This window comes from Ursus maritimus, unplaced genomic scaffold (genome assembly GCF_017311325.1).
Source record: "Ursus maritimus isolate PB19 unplaced genomic scaffold, ASM1731132v1 scaffold_26, whole genome shotgun sequence".
Taxonomy (NCBI): Eukaryota; Metazoa; Chordata; class Mammalia; order Carnivora; family Ursidae; genus Ursus; species Ursus maritimus.
The window spans coordinates 10,941,232-10,962,817 of NW_024425119.1; the positions used below are offsets into that span (position 1 = coordinate 10,941,232).

Below are 21,586 nucleotides of genomic sequence, written 5' to 3' on the forward strand. Positions count from 1 at the left end.
TTCCGGTCCCAGGTCACCAAATGAAAGCGGGAAGGCGGACTCATTCCAGAGGCTTGGAGGCGCAGGGCAGCAGGGGCTTTGCTTTACAGCTGTTGGAAGAACTTTTTTTTTTTTTTCTTACCAAAATTAAGTAGAGCAGAATATATTAGCAAAACACGGAATCGTGAAAATGTGATCGCATTTTTTATGGGTTTAGAAGTTAGGTTTGCAAGTCGCTTTTACTTTTCGTCTCTAATTCTCGCGGCATCCTGTCCTCAAGAGGTGGGTGTGGCATTACTCCCATTTAACTGGTGGAATGAGAAAGATAAAGCCGAGAATCAGAATGGTAGACCCGGAATACCACTCTTTCTTCCAGTAAGGTTCCTAACCAGAGCTTTTCCCTTTGGACAATGATTGCTAGTTACCCGGCAACTAGAAGCCTAGAATAGAGTTGAAGTAGAAAGAATCCATCAGACAAGAGGTCTGAAATTTGAAAAGCACATTGAAACTAAAGGATCTCTGACAGTCACGGTGTAAGAGAGTTCCTCTTAATAGTACAACTTTCATTCTTCGGTAGTGTTAATCTTTAGTAGCCTATGGAGTTTTGGCAATTTGACTTAAGATCAAATGTTTTAGCCCACGTTTCTTTTTTTTTTTTTTTTTTTATGTATTTACTTGAGAAAGAGAGAGTATGAGCAGGGGGAGGGGTAGAGAGAGAAGCCGACTCCCCGCTGAGCAGGGAGCCCCAAGTGGGGCTCCATCAGGGACTCCCAGATCATGACCCAAGCGGAAGGCAGAGGCCCAACCGAGCCACCCAGGCGCCCCAGCCCACGTTTCTTATCAGAAATAATTAAACTGGGGAGATGAATGAAGGAATGCTGAGATGCTGAATGGGTTTTGAAGGAGGTAGAAAGACAAGGTAAACTTTTATACAAAGTCTACTTTTGAAATATTGATCACCCCGTTTTCACCAACAGAGTGATTCTATTGGGTGACCTTTAACCTTCAGAACTTAGAAGAAAGAGTGGCAGTCAGAAGACAGGATTCATTCCTTTCACTTAACCTCTACTAACCTTTGTTACTTAGTCACTGTCCACGTCTTTTGTTCACTAACAGAATGAATATCCTACAATATCCTACAATCAACCTTGCCAAACTCAGGAATTGCTGAGAAGGTCAAATAAGATAATAAATGTATAATAAGCTTCAAAATTTATAAAACAAATAATGATTTTAACAGGCATTTCTTATGTGCCAGAAATGGATGGACATTGGTAATAATGATAGAGCCCTTTGCGGTTTTAGTCCAGAGAAGAAAGCAAACATGTAGGTAAGTATTAACCCAAGGAAGCAAACATTACAAGAAAGAAAAATTTTAGCTCTTTGAGGAAGGTGCAGTCACAACAACAGTGGAGCTTTGGATGCCCCGCTTCCACTCTTGACTAACCACTATTTGCTCTCTTAGAGGAACAAGTCGGTTAGAAAGCCGCACCGCAGCCATGACTTTTAAAGATGCCGGGAAGACACCCATGGAACCAGAGGTAGCGATTCAACAGAGTAGCATTACTCTAGCCAGCCACAAGTTAAAATCTTTGGAGAAGGTATGTGCTGACTTGATCAGGGGCGCAAAGGGAAAGAATCTCAAAGTGAAAGGACCAGTTCAGATGCCTACCAAGGCTTTGCGAATCACTACAAGAAAAACTCCTTGTGGTGAAGATTCTAAGACTTGGGAACCTTGGGATCAGCCAAGGATCCACAAGCTACTCATTGATTTGCACAGTCCTTCTGAAATTGTTAAGCAGATTATTTCCATCAGTATTGAGGTAGGAGGTAAGGTTGAAGTCACCATTGCAGATACTTAAATCAACCTTTTTAATAAATTATCAGTTGTTAAAAAGAGGAAAGAAAGAATATTTTTAAATACTGGTAGGACAGCAAAAGCAGCAAGTCATTTTGGGGGGGAACAGGGGAAACTGAGGAAAGGGAAATATCAGGGAAGGCTTGTGACAGGGGTACAATTTGAATCAGACCTTGTGGAATAAGTTCAGTGTATGTTCAAAGGGATGGAAAGAATTCCAGGCAGAAAGCAGCCTGAGCAAAGGCACAGTGGTATGAAAGTGTGTGATTGGGAAAGCGAAGAAATTCACCATAGTTAGAAGATAAGTTTCATGCAAGTAGAATAACTAGAAAGGCAGACTGGGGGGCGCCTGGGTGGCGCAGTCGTTAAGCATCTGCCTTCGGCTCAGGGTGTGATCCCGGCGTTCTGGGATCGAGCCCCACATCAGGCTCCTCCGCTGTGAGCCTGCTTCTTCCTCTCCCACTCCCCCTGCTTGTGTTCCCTCTCTCGCTGGCTGTCTCTCTCTGTCAAATAAATAAAATCTTTAAAAAAAAAAGAAAGAAAGGCAGACTGGGCCAGATTATGTTGAGTCTATATTAACACTTACATAACTGTCAGTACAGAAATCTATATTAACTATTGTATAAATATTAATATAGAAAGATTATTCACTTCCTATTATATGCTGCCATTATGGAAAATATACAAAAGATATAAAGCACTGTCCCTTACCACTAAGGTGACTAACTGTTCGGGTTTGACCAGGAATGGGGAGTTTCCTGAGCTGTGGAACTTTCAGTTTTAAAGCCTGCAAAGTCCCAGGCAAACATGAGTTGGTCAGTATACTTACCACAAGAATAACCCACAGAAATTTGACCACAGTATCCTATAGTAGCTCTGAAAATATAGGCAGTAATCCATTTGATTTGTTTTTTGCAGGGAGCCTCATTCAGTATCTTTAGATTCCCTAGTGCACATCCCTCAGATTTTTGGCACATGCCCGTGTTCATGCTTACGTAAGAGAGCTACGGGTACCAGAACTTACTACCATGTAAATAGCACATGTGAAATGTACAGTGTTAAGATATTTATCTATAGGCCAATTACTGTCTTTATCCCCTAAAAAGACTTCTGAGGTGAAGACTAATCCTCTCTAACCCTATCTTTTTTTAAGAGGAAATGTGACTATATATGTACTTAATCCTTTATATATGAAAAAATAAGCCTATCTCTTGTATCCGATAAGGATTGCCCAGTGATAAAGCATTTGTGTTTTGTGGTCTTCTTGGATGTTACACAACAGAGATGTGGAAAGGTTCTGAGTGGCTCTTGAGCACTTGAAATGTGGCTGGTGAGACCAGGAACTGAATATTTTCTTTTTAAATATTATTTCATTTCTATGAAATGAATCTTTGTATCTTTGGGGTAAATACCCAGTAGTGCAATGGCTGGATCATAGGGTAGCTCAATTTTTAACTTTTTAAGGGACCTCCACACTGTTTTCCAAAGTGGCTGTTCCAACTTGCATTCCCACCAACAATGTAGGAGGGATCCCCTTTCTCCACATCCTCTCCAGCAATTGTTGTTTCCTGCCTTGTCAATTTTTGCCATTCTAACTGGCGTAGGGTGGTATCTCAGTGTGGTTTTGATTTGAATAGAGGCTTTTTTAAACAATAAAGCATAAATGGGAAAAGCAAGATCCAGGGAGGGTGGAATCAAAACAAGAACAAATCCTAGCCCAGATTCAGCTTAACTAAATGGTAAATATTTTAATTCTCTTTTCCACTCATTAGCTCAGAAATACCTGGTTTGGCTGACCAGTTAAAATGCCAAAAATATAATCCCCCTTTTGGAGAAAGCCTGGCCAAGTGAGGGAAAGACCCAATTTTCTTAGAAGAAACAATTACTGTATCCATTTTTCTAAACGTATATCCAGAAAAACAAATAAAATTAAGGTTAAAAATTTTAAATAGCAATTGTCTGCTTTCCCTCCTACCAAAATAACTATTAATATACAGTATGAAAGAGCAGTGCTCTGATTAACTATGCACCACTTTCCTCCTAACCTCACTATGCCCCCATCCACTTGCCTACTTGCAAATCCTCAAACAAATTATGCCTTTTTTCTTGCCCCAGAGTTTTCACACATATAGCCCCACTGCCCTCTCGGGATGGCTCTTCTCCTAACTCTTTGTGAGGTTTATTTACCTACCCCTAAGGTCTGACTTTAAATGCCATTTCTTCAGGGAGGTCCTTTTTAAATAAATATTTGAATTAATACATAAATGTTTTGTAAATTTGACTTGAAGAGGCAAGCAACGAGATTCCATAGGACTTTATCATTTTGTGCCAAGCCACTCTACCTCCCTTCTCCCTATTGCAACTTAACACCCACTTAAGCCCTTACTAGTCATGTGGTATTCCTTCAGGTGCAAGAATTATTATTCAGTTGGGTGACTAATCATGACCTCATTAAGATTCCAACTTCCACAAAATTGTCAACTGCCAGTCATCTTTCCTACAGCAGCCTTCGGTGTCCCTCCCAGAGCACCCAGAGTGTTCTTTAAAACCATAAATCACATGTTCAAGTACATTGTCATCACCATGATATTTTCAGTATTTTTAAATTGTCGGAAGCTACTGTCATCATCCAGAAGCTCATACAAAAATGATGAGCTCATTATTTTAGTCATATGGTACTTGTACCATATCATCCTTCAGTATGTCCTACCTTATAGTGTGACTGACAGACTGAGGTTCTCTTTCTGGCTGCAGTAGATTTTAAATGAAAAAGAAAAGAAAGATTCTTATCTTTCTTAAGGAAGAGGAAAAGAAAGGAAACTACCATTTATTGAGCACATATGAGCCAAATATGTATTCTTGCTCAGTCCTCACAAAAACCCTGTGAGGTAGGTATTATCCCCATGAGGAATCAATTTTCTGACAATGTAGATGGTCTCTTGAAATTTTGTTGGTATTAACTTCCATTTATTTACTTTTATCCTCCCTATTGTAGAAATTTTGGCAGCTGTATACTAGAAAATCCTACTTTACTCAACAAATATTAGTTTAACGGAATAAGTTTCACAGTACATCAATGAACGATTGAATCAGAAACTACCATCCTTCTGTCTCAGATTACATCCTTTTTTAACCCTTTTAAAGACCTTCTGGACTACTAAGCATTCTTGCTTAGCTTTCACATTTCCTACCTTTAAATACACACATCGTACAGGTGACCCTTGAACAACGTAGGGATTAAGTGTGCTGACCCCTGCACAGTCAAAACTCTGCGTCCGACTTCTGACTGCCCCAACACTTAACTAGTAACAGCCACTGTTGACCAGAGCCTTACCAAAAACATAAACAGTCAACACATATTTTGTATTTTCTATGTATTACATTCTATATTCTTACCATAAAGTAAGCTAGGAAAAAAAAAACCATAAGGAAGAGAAAATACATTTACAGACCTGCACTGCGTTTATCAAGAAAAAAAAAAATCCATGTATAAGTGGACCCACATAGTTCAAACCTATGTTGTTCAAGGGTCAACTATATATTCATCACAGCCTAATGGACTCACTAGGCTCAGTCTCCCCAGTTTTATGGGGATAGGAAGCTAGTCTGATGAACAATAGCTATTGAATGTTTTTAATCATGAAAGGACCCCTCCAGCTTCTAGTTAAAAGTAGTACCAGCAGAGTTCACTTGTCTGATAGTTAGATAAAAAGAGATCATCTAGCTCTCATCTATACCCAAAAGGAAACTCAGAAGTTTTCCTTCATGGTCCTCCTCCAGTCCTGCATGAATGGTCCAGGACCGAAGAACGTTATCTCCTTCCTCCACTTTCTCTTTGAAGGATGACCTTGTCATCCTTGTCTATACTCCTTAGCAAATAGAACCTTTGATTTTCTTTCTCATCAACTTCTTTATCAGCTCTCTATTCCCTCAGTTGATTCCAACCTTTCTGACCCTGTAATAATCTAGATAAAAGTGTGCTTCAAGAGGAAATCAGCCTGTGGTGGGAGGACCAGCCTATATGTGCAATGCCAGACAAACACTGTAGATTTCTAAGGCTTTCTTTGCAATGGTACTATCTACCACATCTACGGTGGGTCTTCAGGATTAAGACAGCAGAAATGAAACTGTACTTCTCAGTCTCCAGGGCATGTGGATTGTAGAGCCTCATCTAGCATCATTTTGGGTATCCTGGGAGATGTGTAGCGGAATATCCTATTTCTCCCTTATGTCCCACGAAAGCTATTCTCTGTTCTCAAAGGAATTCATTCCAGTAGTATATGATCACTCATAATTGTTTCTTTCCCCAAGATCTTCAAAGGATGCTGTAGCTGTAGGAGAGGCTGTCCACGCTGACACCTGCCACGTCTGCGTACAGTTCAGGCACCACCAGCTCGGGTACTTGCAACACAGCTTTGTCATCTGCCGTGCGAGCGGCGATTTCTAGGCGTGAGTGTAGCTCTTTAAGGGAGGGGCGGCTCTCCTCACTCCAGCGCCAGCAGGACTTCATAAGACCATACCTGAAAGGGAAACAAGAGAAACTGACTTCCTTGACATGGCAAATGTTTGAGGAACATGTCTCTTCTAACAAACCTTAACAACAGCAACAAAAACCCTGCAGTTCTTTCATCTACTTCTCATTGTCCTCTCCTATTCTTCCCAAAGCATAATATTCCTTCTTATCCTCTTAGTATTAAATCGCTTAATATCATCTTCTCATCAGAGCCCTTTTTATAAGAAGAACGACTGAAGATTTCTCAAACTAGAATCAGTATGACAGAACAGTTTTTTTCACTCTATTGCCCAAAACTCTCAGAAGTTAAGTGTTCTCATCCTTTAGATGTTACTAACTTGTAACATTCCAGACCATTGCTATTAGGTATCTCCCAGTAAAAGCTACCTTGCAGCCAACAAAACAAGAAGCTATGGAATAATATGATTCACACTAATTTTGAATAACCTAATTAATTAGATCATTCCTTTCATTAATCCGGGTCATTGCCCTCCTTTATTATTTAGCTTCTCCAGGAAATTGCCTTAGTCTAGATAAAAGTACTTACCACCTTCTTCCATCCTGTTTACAAAGAATTAATAATGTAGTCTGTTATCAAACACTTCTTGTCGTGTCTTATCCCTCTCAAGAACCCACAGTGGTTTCCCACTGTCTAACATGTAAAACCAACATCCTACCTCCAAGCTTCTCTTCCTCAGAGACCTTGCCTAACTGAACCCCTCTCCTCCAGCCAAGTCAGTGTCTTGCTATGCTTCAGATGTGGTTTTTAACACCCAGCTCTGTCTTTGCTCATGCCCAGTTCCTTGAGCATCCTCTCGATGGTTGTCATTTTCTGTGGGTTTTAGATCTCGATCCTTCTATGCAACCTTCCCTTATAAGCCTCAGCTCACACTGAGTCTCCCACACTCTTTACTGTTGTACAATGAGACTGTGTAAAAGATGCTAATTTAGTAACACTTATAACATTTAGCAAGAATTTACTTATTTTATAAAGCATGGTAGTGGAACTTAACATACATTATTTTAACCTCACAATAACTCTGAGGTAGGATTATCATTATACCTATTTTAGGTAAGTAAACAATGTTCAGTAAAGTAGCAGGACTAGAAGTGAACATGGTCTTTTTGACCCTATGACGTGAGTCTGAGCTTTTAATCCTTCTTTTATGTTACCTCCCACTTTTTGTTGATTTTCAGGTTGTTTTAGATATCTCATCCAAATGTTAAATCCTTCAAGATCGGATACCTTATTGGTTAAGTGTCTCCCCTCTCCCAACATAAAGGACAGATTTTTACATGTAGAAAAAGCCTATAAGAAATATTTTTCATTGTCATTCCAGTATACCCAGGCAGAATTATACTGTATAAGTGAATGTGTGTGAGTGTGTATGTATATATAAAGGTGTATAGTTATGATAGTTAACATTTGTAATCTGCTTGATACAGTTTTTACTGGTGGGGAACTCGAGTGATGGAAATATACCCTTTCAATGCTGAAAAATTTATAAAATAGCAATATTATCAGAAATTTATATTGACATATTCTCCCCTGACTTCTTATAAATATTTTAACCTTTTCTTATATTCTACAACAATCCTTTTTTGTAATTTATAGGTTATAAAATTCTGTGTATAATTTTTAATTTTTCCATTTTCTGTCTCTGCACTGGCTCATCAGCTGTCCCCTTCTGCTAGCAGTATTAGATACTTCCTCTCCCATCTTTCTAATTTCTTACTACCCCCCTTCTTCCTGTTGGCTTCTAATTGCTCAGAACTGGAAAAATAGTCAATATTTTTTAAAGGTTAAATACTAAGTAAGAGCCAGTGAGTAACTCTAGAGCAATGGATTTTATGGCGGCTGTATGAGAACTGCGACTGGCAATCTCTGACTGATACTGCCATTTAGACAAGCAAAACACTACTGTATTTACATTGGATTTGGTCCACTTCTTACCTATTTTAGAAGCTTCTGGAAGAACTAAATTTTATCAACTTAGTTTTCAGTTGTTGCCTCAACACTGTGTGTGTATGTATGTGTATACACACACACACACATATATGTATGTATATGTATATGATATATGAGCAGATGTACTTTACTGCATAGGTTTGTCTAAGGCTATATATTAGCGCATAATGGAAAGCTAGGAATCATCTGAGCCACTTTAAAAGGGCACGGTTGTTGGGGATCAAAAAAGGAGTTGTAGTGAGAGAAGAGTAGACCCTAAAAGCCACTTACATGGTATGCGTGCAACTACTGGGTCTCTTCATGATTTTCCTTCTTTGGAGATATTGTAGGATGCTGGTAGGAGGGACTTCAGGATATGGTGGTGCCCCTATTGGTATGGAAAAAATGAGAGTAGCAAGGGAACTTTAGGTCCTCTAGAATATGAACTATAACATGATTCTTCATCCAGCTGGGCTAACTGCCTGCAAAAGGTAGAGCCAAAGGAAAAATGCTAAATACAATATAGTTGCTCCCTGGTGATCAAGTAAGAATATAGCTTAGAGAGTTTGAGGGGTAAAAAAAAAAAAAAAAAGGTGTTTGGGAGGAAAAAAAACCGATAATTTAGGAAAATGTTGAGTCTTTACAAAAGTAACGGAGCAAAGTGAGAAATGAGACCTGCCCTCTACTCCCCAAATGTGGGAAAGTACTGCATTTTCTCTATCAAATGGGTTAATAAATAAATTATTCTTTGGATTTTAAAACCTCTTTTGGAATTGGTAAGGTGTTGAGGGAAAGGAAGAAAAAAAAGGCAAAAAAAAAAAAAAAGTGAAAGGGAGGAGAGGGATTTCATGTCAGCCCAGTTCAGACCTCAGAGATCATACTAAAACCCCTTCCCATAGCATATTTCATCCCCCACCCAAGTAAACATACTTGTATATTTGCATACAGATACTACTTTAGGGACCCTCCTTACCTAGAGTCACCATCTCATAAAGCAGGATCCCAAAGGACCAGCTGTGAAAGAAACAAAGCCATTTACTTAATTTCGATTTCTGCCTTTCCTAAAGAGAGCGCTTAAACTATCAGGGGCCTTCAGTAAAAACCGTATAAAGGCAATGAAGGGGAATTGAAGGTATCTCATAACATAATTAGAAAGAATTAGAAAGCCTTTCTGTTCAATCCCCTTCAAGTCTTTGCAGACTGAATTTATATCTCCTTTCTTCTATATTTCACGTTAATGGACGTTTACTATCATTTGCTGAATCGTGTGTGTATGTGTTTATGCAAATACACAAACACAACTACCCAAACATCAATTACCTTCTGCATCTTTTTCATCCTTTCCATTCATTCATGCTGAAATTCTAGCCTTTATTCTTAGCACAAGTCCCAGTGAGGTTTATCATTTATCTACTGTTTCCTCAATAGATCTAACTGCCCAAACCTAGGAAAAATATTAACAGAACAAGCTTTACACACAACGGGAATAGATATTTGCCAGAGCGATATAATTTAAGCCATATTAATTTCAATATTCTATAATACCACCATTAAACAAGCAGTATTTCCCAGGTAAGCTTATTAATCCCAGACCTCTACTGAAAAGCAGATGTCAGTGAAGCAGTAATGGGTATCTCTTAATTGACTCACCATATTAACTAGTGTTCTAAATTTCCTCTGCTGCTCATGACATTCATGCTAGTAAGATACTATATGTTACATCTCTGTGTTTCTCCAAGCTGCTGAATTATATGGCTACTGAAAGTCAATTGTGATTCTTTACAGTACTGTTTATACCATCACATGTATCAATGTAATTATGTAATTATGCAATAAAGTATTAACTCCTGAAAACTAGGTTGAATGCTTTGAAAGTATTCTATTAAAATACCCTGCTAAAAAGAAAACATTGTCACATTGTGTGGGTGGGCCAACAGCAGAAAATTGGAAAAAATAATAATAAACGTCTGCAGTCAAATTGCTTCACCGTTTTTTTCAGATTTCTCACTCAGAATCATCCCAAGCTGAAACTCAAACATAATGTGTTATGGATGCTATTTATACAATAAATACAATATATAACTTCATTTAGCAGGTCAGTCCTCATAAGAAAGGCTCTGGCCCGCCCCTAAAAGATCAGTCAATAAATGTATACATATATGTTTTAAGTCAAAATAAATTATTCGAAGTATGTATATTTCCTTTTATTTTAATAATTCCTGGTTTAACTCAACTTTTGACTAAGTGGACCCACCTCCTTCTGATAAAGGGACTCTACTAGATTAAGTCCTTGGATATTGGTATGAATAATCTTTTCACTCTTCTTTTCTCTTTCCTGATTAAGGCTGCTAATCTAATACAGAAGGAATACTTTAAAAGGCACTAAAAAGGATTGCAGCCAGATGCCAAGTATGAGCTCTATCACAAAACACCTATTTCTCCTGGAGAGTCTGTCTGACTTCTAAGTAGAGATTTCACATGTAGACATAATTGGCAACCAATACAGTCATAGTCAGGAACTGGAGGACACCTAGGTCAAGACGGAAAGAAGTCCAAAGAGCGGGAACAAACCGTACACATCTCCGCTGATGCCAGCTGGTCTCAGCAGAAGCCGTTCTGGGGCGAGCCACTTGAGAGGTACGGTGTGAGTAGCCGGGATGGCCCCTCGAGCATGGACTTCATAAGCCAGGCCCAGTCCACAGAGCTTAGCAGTAAGATCACTTTGGATCAGGATATTCCTAGCTGCCACATCCCCATGGAACAGATGCTTATCCTGGAGAAATTCCTGTCAGCATAAGATCAAAGACGAATCAGCTGTCTGAGGTTGTGGCTCAAGTCACAGACAACGAGAAGCAGTCCTAGGAATCCTCAAAAAGGCAAGGACATTTTCAACTCTGAACAAGTCTCATTGGTAATGACACATCACTTCCAAGTCACCATAATGAATCAGACATCTTTGCATTATGTTTAGGATTACCAAACTGAGCAAATAATCCAAATAGCATTAATACTGGGTTTGGAAAGTATGATCACCCATTCTGTGTCAAGCTCTGACCCCTGCCTGAGTTTACATTTCTCCCGGATAGGATCCAGCTAGACCCTGGAAAAGGAAGCAGGTTTCAAGTTTCTAGCAGCAGTCCCCCAAACAAGGTAATATATACATAGCAAAATTGAGTGTCATAATAATAAATTTATACAGAACTCCCTAAAATACCTAGGTCAGATGAGATAGGGAAGTATCTTTTAGATAAATCTAAATGATGATGTGAGGTCACACAGATTCAAGTGGTAGTGACCAGAACCGGGTATTCTAATTCATAGGAAGTACAACAAATTCTGCCAATAATTCTCAAGCCAGCCTACAAATCAGAATTGCCTGAGAGCTTTTTAAAAATGTATTTTTGCTCCAGATTTACTTAACCAAAATTTAGGAAGAAGGACCTGGTAATCTCTATTTTTAAGAAATGTCACAATGACTCTAGCACAGCCAACAAAGCCTTTGAAAACCATTGCGCCTGGATGACACTGATTAGCTGCAGTTGTTTCCCCCAACATCAGGCTATTCAAGGCATAAGAAGTTGAAAAGCTATACATGACCAAAGAGCTAGAGATTGAGGTCTATGATTGCTAAATAAGAATGGCGTAAAAAAAAAAAAATAAAAGGTTAAAATAGTCATTTCCAGTCATTGATGATGAAGGAAACAGTAACTAGTTTTAGAACTTTGTTCTAAAACAAATTATACTGTCACGAGAAGAATTAAAGAATGTAGTGACTCTGAGGTTGTCAAAGTAAGAAAAAAAAAATAGTATGACAATGCCTTCTAACTGGTAACCAGAGCCCTGACCAATGCATCCCTGTGGGATACCACTGCAATTGTGGCTCAGAATATGTACGAGGTAGGCTGTATCCTGACACCCTTGCTTTATCAAGGGAGCATACCAACTAGGCCCTCCAGACACTGTAGACAATATTCATTTCTACGATGTGCTCTCTCCTGTGCCTCTTGGGAACTTCGGCTTAACTACTGCTCTTTCTCACCGGACTGCTTCTTTTCTAGGCCTTCCCAGATTCCATTTAGATCCCTGGTACATTTCACACCTCAAGGAGGCAAGATGTATCAAATACATAAAATAGCTTCACAGAGCCTGATTTTCTATATAGCAAATGCTAATTTTAAGCAAAGTCATCTAAATAACTTCATAGAAATTGTCATCTAAATTTCCTAACTAATTCTGGTAAAGATACATTTTTTTCTCCTAAACCCTTTTTCTCTCTTACCTCTTTATTTATTTAAGTTGGTTTAAAATGAAGGAATGATCTCACTGTTGCCCCTTCTTCTTTTCCACTTGTTCCTTGTTCTTTTTAAAGTATATGTATTTCCTATCACATTCAGTATCAAAGCAAGTCTTCAGCCAAACGTGTTCTGAACTCGTCTTTCTTGTTTTTCAGGCATAAAATTGTGCACTTCCTTCTAGCTCTGCAGCCTTTCACCATTTGGTTTCTCTTCCCATGTCTCCTCCCAACTCACTCGCTATTTGCCATTTTACATCTCTTAATATTAGTCTATATGGGGAAGTAAGAGTGTCCAGCACATCATTCTTGGCCCTGGTTTTTGACCTTTAAGAAGACTGAGAAACATTTTTTTTTTAATTTGACAGAGAGACAGCCACCGAGAAAGAGAACACAGCAGGGGGAGTGGGAGAAGAAGCAGCAGGCTCCCAGCGGAGGAGCCTGATGTGGGGCTCGATCCCAGGACTCTGGGATCATGCGCTGAGCCGAAGGCAGACGCTTAATGACTGAGCCACCCAGGCGCCCCGACTGAGAAAACTTTTAAAACCCTTCCTGTTTAAAACCCTTCTACAAACCCTAAGTTGATGACTTTCTGCCTAGAATTACCAATCCTGTGGTATGTTATCTAAATAATTTCCTAAAGAAAGAACTGAAAACAATTTATCAGTGCTTGAGTTTCTGCCCCTTAATTTCCATCTGATTTTCTTTATAATCTATACCTCATTTGGAAATATAAATATGAGAAATATAATGTCAAATATCAGGCTAACAAGAAAAATCCATACCATCTGTTGTCATTTTGCCCAGGCTTACCAAAGCCAGGAGGACCTGCCTCCCAATGTGATAGACTTGTTTTTCTGTGAGATCATAGAGAAGGCCATCCATGGTCATCACATCCTACACACAAAGAAAAAAACATCAAATCAAAATGACATGAACAGATTCGAAAAAATAAAATAGGGGCAGAGATATTCATAAATGCAGATATCAAGGCTAAGGAAAAGCTACAAAAACATAGGGATAAAGATTCAGGAAGAGGCTAATATGAGAGATTCTCAGATATGCAAAGAAGTACAATGATATATTGACCTAGAAAAACAATAAAGAATGTAGATAAATAATAGAATGAAGGAAGAACAGAATAGCAGGTAAGAAAGACAGATATACATAAAACTATCCCCTGGATAAAGCAGCAGTTTTCCTGGGGCACCATGTGTATGTGTGTGTTGTTAATTAAGGACATTAACTCAACACATAACTGAATGCCTGCTATGTGCCATGTTCCTTCTACCTTAGGAAGTAAGAACACAAAAGTGAGCAAAATAAACATGTCTGCTGCCTTCTGAAACTTAAAAATGTGACATCAGAATCAAATAATCATATATAAATATATGGTTACATATCCATAAGTTCCATGAAGGACATGGAAAAGAGAGCATATGATGGTGACAAAAAAAGAAAAAAAGATCTGAAGACTGAGTGGACAATGACTGCCAAAAAAAAAAAAAAAAAAGGACAAGGGAGAAGTTTCGTGTAATGAGAGAAGCATGTGTAGATGATCTAAAATAGAGAAGCATAGGGGCACCTGGGTGGCTCAGTGGTTGGGCATCTGCCTTTGGCTCAGGGCGCGATCCCGGATCCCTGGGATCGGGCCCTGCATCAGGCTCCTCCGCTGGGAGTCTGCTTCCTCCTCTCCCACTCCCCCTACTTGTATTCCCTCTCTCACTGGCTGTCTCTCTGTCAAATAAATAAATAAATAAAATCTTTAAAAAAAATAAATAAAATAAAATAAAATAAAATAGAGAAGCGTAATCGTTTTGAAAAATAGAGTAGTGAAGCTAGAGCAGAGAACAAGTTACAGATGAATAACCTCTTACAAAGGCTTAGATGCCTGAAGACTTGCCCATTGTTCTATTTACACCACTGGATGTAAGGCATTAACAGGGTCCCTTTATCATACACATTTAGTAGTAAAGTAATCAGTCTTTTGAGGAGGCTTGATTAAAATTGAACTTGTTCATTGGTAAGTGAGGAACTAACTAGGGAAACATCTAGTACTTCAGAAAGAGGAATATGTAGAGAAGCAGGAAAACTGCAAGGAAAAGGACTTGCACTTTAGTCTGGAAATTTCTAAACATTTAAATTTTTTTAAATATGAATTTGAAATACAAAAACTTTCAAACTGAATTTCTCCTCATCAACCCTGGCATACTAGAGTGATGTTACTGAATAGAAGACACATTTAAGGCTAACAGCAATAAAATTACAATCAATACTAACAATAGTTTTTACATACATAATTTCTATTAATTTTAATAACAACTTATTATTATTCCCATTTTACAGATGCAGAAAATTCAGGCTCAGAGAGGTGACTTGACCAAAGTCACATAGCTTGTAGGATAGAAAGCCAAAAGTTCATACTCTAAATCTGCACTGCCCAATATGATAGCCATTAGCCACATGGAGCTATTTAAAAGCTTATTATTCAAAATTAAATAAAATTTTAAAAATTCGGTTTCTCAATCACATCAGCCGCATTTCAAGTGCTCCATAGCCACATGTGATTAGTGGCTACCATTTTGAACAGAGCAGACAGAGAATTTTTCTGTCATCATATAAAGTTTTATTGGATGGTAATAATTATTATTATAATAATAGTTATTATAATGTTCTCTGCTTTGTCATTTGCCAGGCTATATGACATGTGAACAGCTAGTCAGCCAGGCTAAGCCTTTCCTACCTAACACCCCTACCCTACCGCTCACCCGCCGACAGGTCCAGAGAAAGCTGAGCAGGTCCCCTTGGGCCACATCCTCCAGCACCATAAAGAGTGGCAGCTCTTCTGTGCAGCAGCCTTCCAGCTGTACCAGGTTCTTGTGCTTCCCCAGGTACTGATAGAATTGGATTCGCCCTAAGAAATCCTGCACCTCATGGAGCCCAGCCGGTTCTATGGAGGACAAATAAGCCATGGGAAGCAGTCAGAACATTACCAGTAAAATGGGAGGTGTGAGGGAGGAAGCAACCTCAGAGGGTAATTTTCAAGACTCCAAAGGAGAATAAGTATAGACAAAAACTAAAGAGAAAGGGAACTAATTCAAAGATAATTCTCAATGTCACTGATGTTTTTGTCAAAGCACATATAGAATCATAGGCCTTAGAACTGGATAGACTTTCATCTGCCTAAATGGGCAAGTATTCACATTCAAATATCATCACTGCCTAGGCCTTTTGATTAGTATTGTTGCTTATCCTATACTTGTTCTGTTTTATGTATCCACTACTACTGGTCCATATAAGGAGAAAAAAAGAAAAGAGGAAGGGAGGAAGAAACCAAGAAAGCAAGGGAGGGAAGGAAGGGAAGGCAGGGGAGGGGAGGGAGAAAGAGAACAGTATTAGGGAAAGTGATAGTGTAGACAAATGAAGGAACAGTCTCAAAATCCTCAAGCACTAATATCCAGTATGAAAAAATCAGTTCTAGCAGCCTCAACAGGGGAAAGACCCCAGGAAAAACATTTCCGCCTCAAGTTTTCACTTTTATCCCCTTCTTACCCTGCACACAACTGGGATCACAGTTATCTGTTGATTAAAATCTTATTGTCTGTAAGCTTGTTAGGGCTCGTGGCTGGGGGATCAAAGGAGAACAGTAAAAAAGGGAAACGGAAGTCTAACACTTTTCCGTTTACCTTTCAAAGCCTTGAGGACAACAGTCTTCGGCTTAGCAGGGTCCCCCGTGTACATCTTGGTTCGATAGATGGCTCCGCAACGACCACTGTGGATCTGCTCCAGAACTTCAGAGAGTTGCTCCCGGGGCACTTGCAGCTCAGCCAGACCTTGAGTGGAAGTTCGTAGGAGGCTTTCCACCGATGTCTCCTTAAGTGGCACAAACACACTTCCTCCGTGCCCTGCCACCTGCCAGCTTAGGCCCCTAGATGGAGGCACAGGGGCGATGCCTAGAACAAGGAAATGATACCAGTCATCTTTCCCCTGCCCTAGGGACTCTCCAGGAAAGCAGAGCCTGGAACACACTGGAAAGGAAGTTCCTGCAGCAATTTTCTCTCTGCCCCATGTGGGGATATCTTCTGTGAACCAGCATCAGTACCGACCTTGTAAAGCACTTATAATAACCCAATTGCTTCTAACTCAGAATGGACCTCTGGGAAGTGGTAATGACATTTTCTTTCCATCTTTCTCAGGATTATAGTTCAGTATAGGTATAGTATGGAAACAATTAAGGAAGTTCCTGGGTACGCACTGAAACCACAGATACCTAAAACCTGGTGGTAACTACCAGTAGGGACTAATGCTTAAGTCAATCAAATGTTTTTTAAAGGTGGAGGGAAGGTTATTGGGTAACTACTCAACTCTAAGCCATGGTTATTCTTCTTCCCTTAAGATGTCCCCAAAGTCAAATTATTGCATATTTCCTAGAGTCTCAGTCAAAAATATCTTCTGGTACTTTCCCCTTAGTCAATTTTTCTCCATGGGAAAAGAGAAATTCATTCTTCTCATTAAACCTCCATTCATTCATTAATCTATCCATTCATTTGACAGATATCACATCCTGCATGCCAGGAACTGTTCTAGGTGTTGGGAATAGGCAAAGTCCAGATTCTTATGATTACTTTCTAGTGGTAAGAGAGAGGAAACAGATAACAACATACCATGTGATGACTGTTATAAAGGAAAATAGCAGAATCAGAGGCTATCCACAATGCTATTTTATATTTCAAGGCCAGGACAGGCCTGATAGGATGACATTTGAGAAATGCCTGGAAGCAATTAGAGAGCAAACCATACTGGTATCAGGAAGGATATTACAGACAGAGGGAACAGGAAGAGCAGAGGTATTGAGGAAGAAGCATACTTGTCATATTTGAGGAAGAAAAATGAAGTTAGTACAGATGGAACCATGTGGGATAATTGGAGAATTATACAACATTGAGGCCAGAGAGGGCCCATGTCATGGAAGGTCACTGAAAGAATTTTGTCTTTATTCTAAAAAAAATTTTTTTATTTTATTTTATTTTATTTTATTTATTTTATTTTATTTATTTTATTTTATTTTATTTATTTTATTTTATTTATTTTATTTTATTTTATTTTATTTTATTTTATTTTATTTTATTTTATTTTATTTTATTTTATTTTATATTTTATTTTTTATTCCAAGCAGAGAATGGTCAGGACTGACTCAGGCCTTAAAAGAATCATTCTGCTCTCGTGTGGAGAACCATAAAGGAACAGGGAAAGAAGTCGGGAAACCAGTTAGGGGTGTACTACACCAATCTATGAAAGATGAAAGAGGCTTAAATTTCTTCTGAAGATCGAGTTAACAGGATTTGCTAACGGACTGGATACAAAGTATGAGAGAAAGAGGAGTCAAGGACATCTGCAAGATTTTAGACTGAACACGTCATAGAAAACCAGAAGACATATGTGAGGGAATTTCAGGACCTTTGCTGTGGGCATATTACATATGACATCTGTATTGGATCCAAGCTGCGAAGTAAGTGGTTTAATATAAGAATCTGGAGTTCAAGGGGAGACTACAATTAGAATAGAGAAAGTGTTTGAATCCGTAAGACTGAAAATAAGACCATTAAGGGAGTGACTATAGATTTAAAAGGAAAATAAAGTGTTTCAAGAAGGAGAAGGTGCAAAATTGTTCCAAATGCTTTTGACAGGTTAAGAAGAGGACTCAATATAGCTGTCATTGGCAATCTTGGAAAGAATTGTTTTGGTGGAGTAGTGGGGAGAAAAGCCTTATTTTAGTATGTTTGAAAGACAATGTGACAAGTAGAAGTCATGAGAGTGAGTTTAGACAACTTCTCTGAGAAGTTTTTCTGTAAGTGAATTAGAAGAGAATTGGGATAAACTTTTTTTTAATTTTTTATTTAAATTCAATTTAGTTCACATATAGTGCATTATTAGTTTCAGGGGTAGAATTTGGTGATTCATCAGTTGCTTATCATGCCCAGTGCTCATTACATCTAGTGCCCTCCTTAATGCCCATCACCCAATTTACCATTCAGATAGAGAATGGGGATCAGCCACTAAACAGTTTCTGATCACTGTCATGACTTTTTTTCTTCTCTTTACTCTTAGTTTCATGTAAGCTAATTTACTTTCATTATATGCTAAGTGTTACTTCAGAACAGGACATTATCTCCTACTTATTGCTTCAAAGACTACTATGAAGGCCACTCCTTTTCATCATATAGTCCAGGAGCACAGAGCAGGGCTGGGGTGTATTACAGAGTAAAATGTCATCCTTTAAGACTGGTAACAAAGCCTTTGGCTTTCCTACTAATTTTCCTCCCCAATATGTAGAAACTCACGTGGCCAAATATTTGATAGTGCCATAGGACAAAGAAGATAGAAACAGGTCACATGAAGTCCGTCTTACCTACTGTTGTTTCAACTAACAAGCATATACTGAGTTTCTACTCATGACTTCCTAGAGAAGAGCTCACCTCCCCTCAGTTCCACAAGAGGGGCCCCATACCGCCTCTCCCATAGCAGGGATCTCACCTTCTAGACATGGGCTCACTGAGACTTGGGTCTTACTTTCTGTAAGCTCCATCTTCCCTGGCGCTCCTCCCAGCCCCAGTTTGAATTTTACCTCGGAGTCCAGGAGACTGTTGTTGAGCTCTTTGTCCTCTGATAAAAAGCCACAGGATGACCGCAAGAAGGATAAGGAAGGTGCCAACTAGAATGGTTGGGATGATGATGATCTCATATTGCTGCTCCCGGACAACTGGGTAGGAAATCAAGCAGGAAGACGAGAGATTGAAGAAGAACCCCAATCTGATGTCCACACAACTTCCTGTACCCACCAGTCCTCAGCTCCTCATACATGAAATGATCATTTCTTCCTTCTTCCCCTCCATTTCCATACAACGGAACCACTACTGGGAGCAACTCTTCAATCAGAAACCCCAGTGTCCCCACTTCTCAGCCTGTCAAGTGTGCTCTGTGTCTCATCTCTCATTTTTCCTGCGGAGATGAAGTATGCAGCATCTGGATCTCTGATTGACACTTGTCCTTCTTCAAAGACAATGACCTCTAGTGCCCATTCCTTGATGAACACCATCTTCATTTCTACTAGAAGTCAATTCATTCTCCTTCTAGAATCTATGCAGACCTTAGTCTCTGTCATCCTAGAATCAGAAGCAGAATCTACTAGAAGTCAACTCATCCTCCTTCTAGAATCTATGCAGACCTTAGTCTCTGTCATCCTAGAATCAGAATCTGAATCCTAGAATACCTCTGATTAGACAGGCATCTGCGGTGTCTGTTCTTACCACACAGCTTGTCACTAAGACTGCATTCCAGTAGAATTCGTGCCATGCCCCTCTCATCTCCCAGGCCACACAGCTGTCCACTCCTTTGCTTGGCCCTCAGAGAATGCACAGAGCACCACTGAGAATAATTCCCAAGGACGAAGTTATTCTGAAAAAAATAAAATGGAGCATACAGAGAATTTTAAGACACCTCAGAAGATCATTAGGTATTAAGTACATGGTTATCTGGAACTTTCTGAGTCATCCATTCATCTCTATCCATCTACCTGATATTCAAGTGTGAAGAACTTTGTTTTTTCCTAGCATTTTCCCCTTTTCTATTATACAGCCCATATAGCCATGATCTGGCCTTATCCTTTTATGCCATTATTTCTCAAATTATTTTAAGTTTCCCCTCCTACCCAAGACCCCTGCTCCAAAGCTCAAGTTCATGTTCACAGCACCTGTCTGAGCAATTGTGGTCTGTGGGTTATATGGGAATGATCCACCTCCCCTATAATCCTAAGCAGGTTTCATTTTTTTTTCTGTGTATCACTCATTTTTAATTGGAGCTTCCCCTGGTCATTATATATAGACAGACACAGGCATTCATTCCTGCTAGTATATAGATTAAAGAGAGTATCAGAACCAAGCCATCTTCTTTCTCTCTCTCTTAAGTAATACACACACACACACACATACACATATAGATGTATATATATACATATATATACATATTCATAAGTTCAAAAAAAATTAAAGTGATGTACCATAAAAATCTTTCTCCCACCGCATCCTTCTCTATGTATTCAGTTCCAGATTCTCCTCCAAGTAAACTAGTTTCTTGCTTACTGGGCCAAAGATTCTTTAGGTACATCACTTTTAATTCTGTATGGTCAACATATATTTGAAATTACACCTCCCCAAACCTGATACTATCTTTCTGAAATATCTATATAATGTTTATATATCGATATAGATATCTACAAACTTTATTTTGCCCTTGGTTAACAAAAGTCTTCCCTAGTTCTAATTAATTCTGACCTGGAAAAAATAATTTTTTTTCAATTTTTAAAATTTTTTTAATTTATTTATTTTTTTACTGTCTAGGTGATCCTAAGTGATCTAGTTTTGTAGTGATCTGCTAACAAGTAAAATTTTACAAATCAGAATGACAGAATACTATATTGTACGTATGTGCTATTCACCATATTATGCGGTCTTGTTACATGTTGTGCTTTATTGTTGATACTAGTAACCACAATGGGACTTATTGAGGCAGAGTCTCTTAGTGCCTGAAACACATATGTAAAGAAACCTTCCAGTTCCAACCTCACCCTCTTTTCACTATTCTTGGAGTTCCCTGAGCTTGTGAGATGCGAATTAGACAATTTTCTTACAACTCAGAAGAAAGACAGTTGTGTGTTGGTTGACGGAAGCCCATGTATACAGAGGAGTAGCCAGGAGGAAAACTGGGGAGAGGGGAGGCACCTTCTTATCTGTGGGCTTGTACAGAACAAGGGATCTATGAAGTCAATGAATTATAAGGTAACAAAGTCCATCTCATCTAGTTTATAAGCCAAGAAGTCAAGGTAAAAGTCATTTGAGAAAGTGTCCTCAATTCCATAAGACCACATGGAAGGAAAACACTGGTGCTAGGGTAAGAATCAGGGAGATGGTAAAGAAAGAGAAGATCTTCAATAATAAAACA

General features: G+C 38.9%; 2 protein-coding genes across 3 annotated transcripts in view; one reads left to right on the forward strand and one right to left on the reverse strand.

Moving 5' to 3' along the window:
• Nucleotides 1-31: 31 nt before the first annotated feature.
• On the forward strand, nucleotides 32-2,077 carry LOC103669120 (40S ribosomal protein S20-like). The gene is made up of 2 exons (XM_040642159.1): nucleotides 32-261; nucleotides 1,445-2,077. Exon 2 carries the CDS (start codon nucleotides 1,479-1,481, stop codon nucleotides 1,839-1,841), a length of 363 nt encoding a protein of 120 aa, XP_040498093.1. The 5' UTR covers nucleotides 32-261; nucleotides 1,445-1,478; the 3' UTR covers nucleotides 1,842-2,077.
• A 1,436-nt stretch (nucleotides 2,078-3,513) lies between these two features.
• The window catches only part of STYK1 (serine/threonine/tyrosine kinase 1), a 40,811-nt gene continuing 22,738 nt past the window's right edge, over nucleotides 3,514-21,586 (reverse strand). The window contains exons 1-9 of one of the 2 annotated variants that reach the window (XM_008697430.2): nucleotides 19,897-20,091; nucleotides 19,215-19,349; nucleotides 16,276-16,542; nucleotides 15,358-15,539; nucleotides 13,403-13,486; nucleotides 10,875-11,083; nucleotides 9,272-9,312; nucleotides 8,590-8,686; nucleotides 3,514-6,357 (exon numbers count right to left, since the gene is read on the reverse strand). In XM_008697430.2, the coding sequence (XP_008695652.1) occupies nucleotides 6,153-6,357; nucleotides 8,590-8,686; nucleotides 9,272-9,312; nucleotides 10,875-11,083; nucleotides 13,403-13,486; nucleotides 15,358-15,539; nucleotides 16,276-16,542; nucleotides 19,215-19,349; nucleotides 19,897-19,942 (1,266 nt within the window). In that variant the 5' untranslated portion in view covers nucleotides 19,943-20,091 and the 3' untranslated portion in view covers nucleotides 3,514-6,152. Of the gene's footprint in view, nucleotides 6,358-8,589; nucleotides 8,687-9,271; nucleotides 9,313-10,874; nucleotides 11,084-13,402; nucleotides 13,487-15,357; nucleotides 15,540-16,275; nucleotides 16,543-19,214; nucleotides 19,350-19,896; nucleotides 20,092-21,586 lie in introns of those variants that run through there. The other variant, XM_040642160.1, reaches the window with a different exon arrangement.